This window comes from Echinops telfairi, unplaced genomic scaffold (assembly GCF_000313985.2).
Source record: "Echinops telfairi isolate 266 unplaced genomic scaffold, ASM31398v2 ScPeMD7_7475;HRSCAF=8513, whole genome shotgun sequence".
NCBI lineage: Eukaryota > Metazoa > Chordata > Mammalia > Afrosoricida > Tenrecidae > Echinops > Echinops telfairi.
Window position 1 is genome coordinate 9,387,552 of NW_022111379.1, and position 10,839 is coordinate 9,398,390.

Genomic DNA, 10,839 nt, shown 5'->3' on the forward strand with positions numbered 1-10,839 from the left:
AGAAAGGCCTGGCGGTGCACCTCCAGGATCCGCCGGTGTGAATCCTGGACTCGCTATGGCCAGGCGTGAGGATGGGGCAGAGCCAGGCAGCATCTCGCTGTGCGACGGCAACTAAGGGTGAGAAGCGCTCCTCTAGATGGGGTGCTGTCCATGACAGGCTCGCCCCAAAGCGAACACAGAGTAAGCACCCACAGGTCAGGAGATGGACCGTGGTCAGCACCCCAGAAGTTCCCACTTCCCTTCCAGTGACCCGCTGTCTCCCCAACACAGCTAGCATCTGGGCCTTGTTTGATTGTAGTTTTGAATGAGTGTGAGCACTGATTCATAAACTTTATTGGCTTATTTTATGACGCGACAATTCAAATCTCTTTCCCGTCAGTCTATTGGGTGGTCTGTCTTTCTCACAGATTTGGAAGCACTGTGGGGCCAGTGCCTTTTATGGGCATTATGAATAGCTCCTCCTCTCCTGCGTCTAGCCGGCTGGCCCTCTCACTGGTGTCTTGTGGTGAATGTATTCAGCTTCTCATTCCTTCCCTTTCTGGACTGTGTGCCCTTACCTTGCTCCTGCCTCTGAAGCCCTTTCCCTGACCCAAGGGCGTGAAGATGCTCTCAGACAGTGTCCTCTTGAAGCTTTCCTGCTTTGCCTTTTATGGTGTAATCTATCGATCCCTCTGGAACTTATTGTGAACCCATCGTATGGGGCAGGAGCCAAGTTCCCCCTTTTCAAGGTGGGCATCAAACTGGTCCAGCAGCATTTGTCAAGGGGAATCATTTTAACTTCTCTGCTGCCGTGTAAGATCGACCTGGTCACACATGCAGTGCTCACGTGCGTGTGTCTGTGTCCCTGCTCTCTGTCCTGTCCTGTTTCCTTGGCCTCTTTGTTGACCTTTGTACCAATTGTGTCTTCATTGCTATAGTCTTAGAGCACATCGCGATAGCTTCTATAACAAGTTCTCTCACGTGGTTCCTCTTCAAAGATTTCTTGACTTCATTGGCCTTTCCGTTCCTTAAGTATTTTGAATTGGCTTGTCTGTTTACACACACACACACACACACACACACACACACAGGGTTCTGATTTTCATTGGCGTTGCATTGAATCCATAAATCAATTATGGGAAAACAAACTCTTTAAATATTATATCTTTCACTCCATGAACATGGTATACCCCTCCATTTATTTAGGTACAGATTATTTTTAAATAAATGGATATGATAAAAATATTTTAAAATTAGTGAATAAGATAAAAAATTTTTAATGAAAATGTCAGAAATGAAGCAAGCATTCCTTTCCTCCCCCAAACCTAGAGGTAGCCATTGCTACTGTATACCTATATGTATGTACACACATACGCACACATGCACACAAACATACCAGTTATGCATAGGATCATACTGATTTGCCACATACTTTTTTCTAACAATATAGCATGGATAGCTCTCCAGGCCAGACAATTAAGCCTCGTTCACTCTCTATAACTATTACCTACAGCTCAGAGCCACCACTCGTCTGTCAGTCTGTCCAGCAGTGGCTGCGGCAGCGCAGGCGGGCAGTGTTTCCTTCTTTGTGCACAGGGTTGCTGTGAAGGGGACTGAGCCAACAACACCTCACAGCAACATTGTGCAGAGAGTGAGCCCAAACCCACACTGAGCTGCAGCGACATCCTTGGACGCATGCGCATGTGTGTCTGTATAAGACAGCTTTAGAAGTAAGGGAACCTATTTGGGTGCTGCTAAAATTGTCCAGAGTAGACATGATAAGAGTCTGCGCCAAGCTTGAGAAAGAAACGAGGGATGAATTCATTTTCCCCAAATGGCATGTGCTGCCTCTTGGCTGCATGCGGAGCCTTCCAAGCCCCTTTCAGTCATGGAGATGCTCTAAGTTGAGAGTCTATCTCAAGGGGGCAGCAAGGAAGAGGAAGGGGCTGACCTGTCGACCAGAAGCAGGATGGGAGGAGAGTGGCTGCTTTCAGCTGACACAGCTCCGGACAGAGCCCTCTCCCACACACTGCCCCTGAGCCTCCCAGCAGCCCCATCGGGGACCAGTGAGAAATCTGAGGCTCAAAGGAGTCAAGGGGCCTGTCCCTACTCACACAACGTGTCAGCAGCCAAGTGACCTGGACCGGACCGCAGAACCCAGTGTCTGCAGCCTTGGGGCTGACGTTGCTAGTTCACGGTCATGTCTGAGGACACAGATGGGCAGATCTGAGAAATAAGACCTGGAGCTTGGCCGGGGGCGGGTGCTGGAAACATGGGCCAACACTGGCACTGTTTAGAGGGAGTTCAGCCAGACGGCCAGACAGTGGCAGGTGACAAGTGGTGACTGATGACCACCCCCTGCTGTCTGGGGACCCCTCTCCAGGAAGTCAGTCAGTCACTGTGTAGCAGGTGGGGAGGAGTGACTTGGGAGCCCGGCCAGGCCCCAGTTAGCATGGGGCCAGGTGGGGGTTAGGACAGAGCTCTGCTTTCTTGAGGGAGGGGGAGGTTTCAGGTTCCACCCCCATATGCAAGGGCCTTCCCCCAGCTTCAGAAAGTGGATGACCACCAGCATTCAGCAGATGCCTGAACCCAAACTCATGGGCATCGAGTCTGTTCCGGCTCATGGCGACGCTACAGGATAGAGTGGAGCTGCCTCCGAGCATTGCCAAGGCTGTGGCTCCTGACAGGAACAGCCTGCCATCTCTTTCTCTCCCAAAACAATTGCTGGCAGCCAAGGGCTTAACCACTGTGCCTCCGGGGCTTTTCATCCGTAAAGTGGGGGAATCATAACACTTACCCAGCAAGTTGGCCATGAGAACTAAATGAGACAGGACATTGTGAAGCCCAGAGAGACTCTCCACAAACCAAAACCCTCAAGCTCACTGCCATCCAGTCCATGCTGACTCCTAGCGACCCTCTAGGACGGGAGAACCACCCTGTGGATTTCTGAGACTGTGAGCCTCATTAACCCTGTAAATGCTCTACAAGCATCAGCTACACGATGCTCCCATTGCTGGTCTAATGGCGGAGTCTGGCTTCCTGGATCTCCAACAGAACCGGGGCTCCTTACCTGGGTCTCCTGGGGCCTTCCTGCCCTCTGGGTGAGTTGGGGGCTGGCACCTGGGGTTGGTGTCCGGGTGTTGTTGGAGGGATTTCCGCTAAATTCTTCCCTGGGTTGTCATTGACATGAGGAGGAGGAGAAATTTAGGGGGAAAGATAAATAGATTTGGTGATGGCTTAGCCAGAGTAGGAAACCTGCCCCAAGTCCTTCAAGTCTCTATTCCTCATTGACTTCCTCATCTGATGCCCGGGCACTGGGATCCTCCCTGAGCTGGCACGGTACCAAAGCATTCAATGCAGCTACTCTTGCTTGGCCAAAAGTGGTCCATGTACGTCACAACCACCCCTCCAGGGAATTGCTACGACCTGGGGGCCCAGCTTAGGGCTCCTGGAGCTCATTGGCCTTGGCATGGCCCACTGGCATCCAGGTGTGGGTGCAGATGGGGGTGGAGGCTCAGCTCTGGGCTCTGGGCCTGCAGGAGATGAACAACTACCGGCGGGCCATGCAGAAGATGGCCGAAGACATCCTCTCCCTGCGGAAACAGGTCAGCATCCTGGAGGCTGAGAACCGCATGATGAGGAGATACCTCAGCCAGCAGGAGGCAGAGGAGGAGCAGGACAAAGCTGAGGAGACCTTGAGCCTGGGTGAGGGCATGCGGGCCAACCAGGGCACCGGGGTGGGCCTGCCTCTGGATTGTGGGCCAGGAATGGGAAGAGCCTTTCTCAAGTGCTTGACTCAGCCTGTAGGAACCCCACACACAGACACTTAGACCCTCCCAGGCCGGGTCTTCACAAGGATGATAGATTAGTGACCTAGGGCTGCCATGGGGGCGTAGTGGTTACCAGCTGGGCTGCTAACCGCAAGGTCAGCTGTTCGAAACCACCAGCTGCTCTGCAGGAGACAAGCAAGCTTTCTACTCCCATAAAGAGTTACAGCCTCGGAAACCCACCAGGACAGTTCTACCCTGCCCTACAGGGTCACTATCGACTCGATGCTGGGGCATGGGGTTTGAGTTTAGGGCTGCCATATCAAAGTACCCAGAGTGGGTGGCTTCCAGCGACAGAAATGGATTCGTTCCCAGTTCTGCTCTGGAGACCAGCAGCCCAGAACCAAGGTGTTGGGAGGCCGTGCTCCCTCTGACACCTCCAGGGCAGGGCCCTGCCTTGCCTTGCCTCTCTCTGCCAGTGTAGCTGGGTTCTGGCCATCCCGGACATCCGGTGCCTATTAGTTGTGTCATCCAACGACCACTCATCTCCACATGCCCTTCTCCCAGTGAGTCTCCTCTCGATGTAGCCAGGCCTCCCTCTCCTCCTTCTGATAAAGGCCCTAGCCATTTGGACTTCAGGCCCAGCTGGCCCAGCGTGATCTCATGCTTGCATGGCTCATATACGCAGGTGCGGGGGGTTAGGACTTGAACATATCTTTTGGGGAGACACAGTCTGAGCCACTCCCGATGGGGATCCAGGCCACCACAAGCTCTAGCGCTGGGAGACTCTCCCTCACCCCAACCCCCACTCTGATTTGAGCCGGGAGGGGCCTCCTCCCTTAGCCCGCTCTCCCTCCTCCCCATCCGACCCAGTGTCCATGCGGCAGAAACTGCTGTTGAATGAGGTGGATATGAAGAAGCTGAGGGACAAGGTGCAGCATTTGCAGAATGAGCTGATTCGAGTGAGTTGGGGGCAGAGGACCACGGGAATGCGGTTGGGGGGCTGGGGGTACCAAAAGGGACAGGAGGAGCGGAGGACTCTGCTGAGGGGCCGCTGTCACCCCCCACCCCAGAAGAATGATCGCGAGAAGGAGCTGCTGCTTCTGCAGCAGGCCCAGCAGCCGCAGGTGGGGCTACTGAAGCGGTACCAGGACAGGCTGCAGAAGACAAAGGCCCTGGAGGAGACCGTGCGGCACCAGGAGAAGGTGGGTGTTAGGGCGGCCGGCCGGCCAGGCTGGGGACGTGCAGAGCCTCCGGGCCAGCCCAGCCTCTGTCCTCCACCCTCCAGGTGATTGAGAAGATGGAGCGTGTCCTGGAGGACAAGCTGCGGGACAGGCCGTCGGGGAAACCCACCATAGGTGAGTCCTGACCAGCCTGCCAAGAGGCTACCCCAAATGCCCAGAATCTCTCCTTTTCAATTCATACAGACCAGCTGCTCAGTGAGCCAGGGCTCCCCTCCCGCCAAGGGCTGCTTCTGGACACAGGACGCAGTGCATCACACACACACACACCATGCCTGGCTAGAAAATGACTCCATCTTCTAGGGGAGGGGCCAGGGCCGACTAGAGTGCAGGGAGGGGAGAAGGCTGCCTAGGTCAGAAGCTCCCAACTCGTAAACTTGGGGACCTTTTGAATTATTTCCCCATCACTCCACATCTTAAATTCTGCCTCGGCAAACGGCTGCCTCCTTTGTCGGGAGATCAGAAGAAATGGATGGTGCCCAGCCACCAGGACTGAGCCTTTTGATAGAACACTGCATGGAGGAAGCCTGACCAAAAGGCAGAACAGAATGTCAAGTTTCCTGGTACTGTAGCGTGTACTCGTTGGGACTGCTAACTGCAAGGTCAGCAGTTCGAAACCACCAGCTGCTCCTCGGGAGAACGACTCCCATAAATAGTTAAATCTTGGAAACCCACGGGGCAATTCTTCCCTGTCCCATCGGCATGACTACCATGAGTCAGCATCTACTGGATGGCAGTGAGTTGGACTTTGGTCTTCTAGACTTTTCAGGCCATGGAGGCTGGATGAATCCCTGAAACTATTGTCCTCAGATCTTTATCTTTCTACTTTAAATCCAAATACTCCCTGGCGTCATCTTAAAGCCAGTCGTTTAGCTCAAGTAGTAGAACAAAACGGAAAGCTGCCTTCGGCACTATGCTCTTTGAAGAGCTATCTACAGGGATCAAAGTGACAGTGGCACTTGAAAGATGAGGGAGGGAGCCTGGGGACAGCGGGTTTGTGTGCATGGGGAGGATGGCCTGGGGGAAAGGGGCTGGGAGGCTGGCAAGGCGGATAACACCCCCCCATCCCCCCCGCCCCCGCCAACGCCACTACCCCGTGCATGTCGGGACTGTTGAGCTGGCATGTCTTTCTGTGCATAGTCCCCTACAAAAATAAACAACCCCATCATTCTAGAGGGAAAAATGAATGGAGCGGGGAGGGGAAATATTCTGCATCGATAAGTAAATAAATAGAAAAGTCTACCTCTGCCAAACAAACCACCTGGAATAAATTAGTGATGTGTTGTCCTCATTGGTGTCCACCAAAGCCACCTGGAATTGTCCCTGGGTGGTGGTTCAGATGGGCAGGAAAGAGCCAGGTCACTCCATTTGCAGCCAGCCCACAGCATGCATTCCTGGCATGCATCTGGACAGCCACCCCAGGGACCCGAGTGTGCCCAGCCCTGTGTGCCCGCCCCTGTCTGAGGGAGAGGGCTGTTTCTGTGGGTTCCTTTCAGGAGCCCTGGTGGTGTTGTGGTTACCCATTGGGCTGCTAACCACAAGGTTAGCGGTTCAAAACCCACCAGGCGCTCTGTAGAAGAAAGCTGAAGCTTTCTACTCCCATAGGATTGGTAGTCTAGGAAACCCACAGGGACAGTTCTACCCGGTACAATCAGTCGAGATGAGTCAGGATGAAAGTGAGTTTTTTGGTTTTGGGGGTTTTTTTGTTTGGGTTTAGGGAACCCTGAGGTCCTCCAGCATCTAGGTGAGAAAGAAGACAAACTGTGGGTTTAGGGGATGTGGGGGGGTGGGCGTGGGCAGGGCGTCAGGGTCAGGGTGTGCCCAGGGAGGAACAGAATCTGCTGAGCAGAGAGGAAGGTTGGAACTCAGAGCCGCAGTAGAGGGCAGGGTTGGTTCGGGAGAGCGTGGGGTCCGTGTGGGTGTGATCCCACTGGAAGTAAGGCTTGTGAGCAGAGGGAGAGGTCCAGGGAGCAAAGGCTGGGGCTGATGAGGGCAGGGACACAGAGCCACCGAGGCCCATCCCACCAATATCCCCCGGTCCCCCCTGCAGCCTTCCCCACCCTCCCAGCCGCTGGCCCAGCCCCGGCCCCCGGGAGAGAGAACTTGCCTGGTGACCTATACTCGGTGCTGCTGGCGGAGAACTCCAGGCTGCGGACAGAGCTGGAGAAAAGCCACCACTCGTCGGCCCCCATCATCCTGCAGCAGCAGTCTCTACCGGTAAGAGCCGCCCGCCCGCACAGCTGTGACACTGCTCACTGGGGGCCCGGCACAGTCCAGGTGGAAGATGGAGACCAGGAGCTAGAGTGGCCCAGAGTCCCGTGGGGCCCCGGTTCGTGCCCATCCCCTTTCCTTTTCTCTCCTGGGAGCCTCCCTCTTTAGCTTCCCGGGAGAAAGCAAGCCCTAGCAGACGCGGGTGGCACAGCCCATCAGGCACTGGGGTCCTGGAAAGCCCTGCAGACGGAGCTCTACTCTGAAACACACGGGGTCGCTGCGCATCAGGACACCTCCCCACCCCACCGTGGGAGCATTTCCTGGGGCCGATGCAGCCTAGGAGGGTCCTTCTCCCCATCCCAGGTGGACCCCAGGGAATTGGGAGCAGGAGACTTGGCAGAGAGGCTTCGAGAGAGAGATGGCCCCCGCCACTTCGAGGCCACAGAGACCCTGCCCAGACAGGTGGGTGCCGCAGGCTCCAGGAATGTGCACCCCACGCCACTGCCAAGACCGCTGCAGGTGCCCCCTCTTTCCGCAAACCCACATGCAGATCATTGGGAATGACAGAAGAGGGTGTGGGGCAGGACCCAGGAAAACTTTTCTCTTCACCCCAGGACCTGCAGGAGGTGAGTTCTATTTGAGGAAAAAAGCAAAAGTTGATCATGGACCTCCAGGTAACATGCAAGGGGCGGGGGCTTGTGCTTCGCACATCGATTCTGCACTTTACGGAAGGATTCTCCACCAGGAATCCCCTCTGTGTGCTCAAGGGAGCTTCCGCGTGCATTTTACCTTTAAAATTTCGATATGTCACAAGGTCATGCATCTACAGTCTGTGGGGAGAACAGCCGTGATCAAAGAACTTCCGGGGGCCTGAGATGGCACCCAGAGGGCAGAGTCTGGGGTGCTGAGCTGGCTGGTTTTCCTGCAATGCCTCACGGCCTCCTGCGCTCCCAGGCCCACAGCCACAGCCCAGGGCCATCCGTGAGTCTCCACTTTGCCCACAGGACCTGCTTGCCCATGCTTCTGACAAGTTCAGCCTCCTGGCCAAGCTGGAACAAGCTCAGAGCCGGATCCTGTCCCTGGAAAGCCAGGTCAGGAAAACTCAGAGGTTAATCAGGCGAGGCGAGGCTCCAGATTCACGGTGTGGCTAGGGTCCGGACTCAGTCTGACCAGGGTCGGGGCTCAGTCTGTGACCAGGGTCGGGGCTCAGTCTGTGACCAGGGTCAGGGCTCAGTCTGTGACCAGGTCGGGGCTCAGGGTGTTATTTGGGTTGGGGCTCAGTGTGTGACAGGCTCAGGGTTCCGTGTGGGACAAGGTCAGGCAGGAGGTCCTCTGCCCACTGACCAAATCGCTCCCTTTGTGTGTCTGCAGCTAGAGGACTCAGCCCGACGCTGGGCACAGGAGAAGCAGGACCTGGCCAGGCGCCTGCAGGAGCAGGAGTTTGGCTTCAGGCACCCCTCGAACACTGTCCTCACAGACCTGCCTGTGAGTGACGCCTGCAGAGGAGCCCCTGCCCCCCAAGTCACTGGGCTCTCAGAAAAACCACCCAGGGGCAGCTCCTGATGAGGAGTCAGACCTGGGCTCTACCTGTGGCTGTTACCAACTAAAGCCCTGGCCAGTCCAAACACCCCTCACCTGAGGGGCCTGCGATGGCTGTGGATGGGAGCATGTCCTGAACGCTCTAGCGCAGCATGTGCTCCAGGGCCGGCCTGGCAGCATAGTGGTAACACTTTGGGCTGCTAACCTCAAGGTCAGCAGTTCAAAACCACCAGCCATTCCATGGGAGGAAGAGGAGCCTTTCTACTCCTACAGAGTTAGTCTCAAAAACTCGCCTGGATAGCTCTACCCTGTCCTATAGGGTTGCTATGAGTCGGCACTGACTGGGCACCAGTGGGTTGGGTTGGGTTTGGGGTTTTGCTCCTGTGCACAGGAGCCAGATGCTGGAGACACACACTGCCCCCTCTGCCGTGCCTCCCCAGCTCCCAAAGCACAGACCCCGCTCTCCCCTGCTCTAGAATGCGGTGGGGGTGGGGAGGCTGAGCCCAGTCCCTGCACACAGGAAGCTTGGGCAAAGCTGGTCTCTGCTGAGTCGACATGTTGTTGGCACTACTTTGGATCCTCAAAGTGAGGCATGCCCACCTCCCTGGAGCAAGCATGCACTTACCCCCCTCCCCCACTCGATTTGTCCCCACAGAACCCCCCACCCCATTCCAAGGACCAGAGGCGACCCTCTAAGCTGGACCCGTTGCTGCCCAGCGCAGAGATCAATCCCAACCCATCCTCGACTTCCCAGAAGGAGGCCATGAGGGCCCAGCCGAGCTGAGCCCTGGAGCAGGTGTCTCCCCGTGTGCCGAGGAGTCTCCTCCCACCCCCTGAAAACAACGCTATTAAAATGCTGTCATTCTCTGAGCGTCCACCTGGCTCCTGGAGCAGGGCAGCCTGGGAGACACAACTTCCCCCTGCCAGCCCTTACTCCGGTCTCTCTGCCGCAGCCCAGGGTCACCTGTCCTGGGCGTCACCGTCTTTGGAGAACCGGAGCCCATGGTGGACTCAGGCAGGTGGGGAGAAGAAATCCCCGAAGCAGGACCAGGGAAGGAGGTCCCTACCAGACTTCCAGCGGAAAGGAGGCGAGTGCTTTCCAACCCGCTCTGAGATTTTGTGCCTGAAATCCCTCCTTGCAAGCTTGCTTACCTGGCTCCAGCTCTGGCTCTGATTAAGGGAAAGACGTAATGCCTACCCGTAGCAACCGGGACCCCCTTAGCGTGAGTGGCTCTATTAAACAGTTCACCTGGGCTCCAAGTGCTGAGTTCAGATGCAGCCAGAGACAGACATGCAGCACAGCTGGGGACAGGAGGAGGAGCCCTGCCAGAATAGAGAGTCAGGGCTCTGCTTTTAGCTGCCGATGTGCTGCGTGACCTTGGATGATTCAACCCACTTCTCTGGGCTTCCGTCTGCCGCCAACCCTGGACAGAGCTTACGCTCTTCAGAGACGCGGCAGAGAGAGAGAAAGAAGGTGGGAGTAGCTGTGCAGGACAAAGCAGACAGGCTTGGAACGTGGACCCAGAACCCGAAGCTCCTGCAGAGCAGGCCAAGCCCACTGGGCTGCTGTCCCGAGCTGGACAGTTTCCGGGTCTCAGGGGAAGGGAGGTAACCAGAGGTCAGGGAGAACAGGACACCTGCTCAGGACAGGAGTCCTGGAATTCAGACGGAGTTCCAAGCTCCCTGCCATGGAGTTGGCGGTGACTCATAGTGACCCTTTAGGGCAGGGTGGGATGGGCCCAAACAGTGGCCAAGGCTGTCAGGAGCCAACTGTCATATCTTACCCCGTCAGAGCAGCTAGCAGGTTTGACTGCTGACCTTTGGGGTTAGCAGTGGCCCAGGGCTCCCTCAGAGGGGTTTAACGAGACCGGAGTCAGGGGCCAGTGTCACCACCCACAGTGCGTACCATGCACCAGAGATTCTGCAGTCTACTGCCCAGCATTGGGGCAGGACGTAGAGGCCTGTGACAAGCCCGAGGAAAGGGGGCTGGGGTGGGGGTGGGGGGTGGGACAGAGAGATGGTAGCTTCTCACGTCCTGGGGTCAGCCAGTCGCCTCACACCCACCCCTGCATGATGCAGCCCCTTGGCCTGGCCAAGAGTCT

General features: G+C 56.2%; 1 protein-coding gene across 1 annotated transcript in view; it reads left to right on the forward strand.

The window, feature by feature from the left end:
- Positions 1 to 9,928, forward strand: part of CCDC33 (coiled-coil domain containing 33) — a 92,321-nt gene extending 82,393 nt beyond the window's left edge. The window contains exons 13-20 of the mRNA XM_045285668.1: positions 3,519 to 3,684; positions 4,620 to 4,708; positions 4,820 to 4,951; positions 5,035 to 5,084; positions 6,994 to 7,204; positions 8,203 to 8,289; positions 8,570 to 8,683; positions 9,393 to 9,928. Of these exons, the coding sequence (XP_045141603.1) occupies positions 3,519 to 3,684; positions 4,620 to 4,708; positions 4,820 to 4,951; positions 5,035 to 5,084; positions 6,994 to 7,204; positions 8,203 to 8,289; positions 8,570 to 8,683; positions 9,393 to 9,521 (978 nt within the window). The 3' untranslated portion in view covers positions 9,522 to 9,928. The remainder of the gene's footprint in view (positions 1 to 3,518; positions 3,685 to 4,619; positions 4,709 to 4,819; positions 4,952 to 5,034; positions 5,085 to 6,993; positions 7,205 to 8,202; positions 8,290 to 8,569; positions 8,684 to 9,392) is intronic.
- The last annotated feature ends 911 nt before the right edge of the window (positions 9,929 to 10,839 follow it).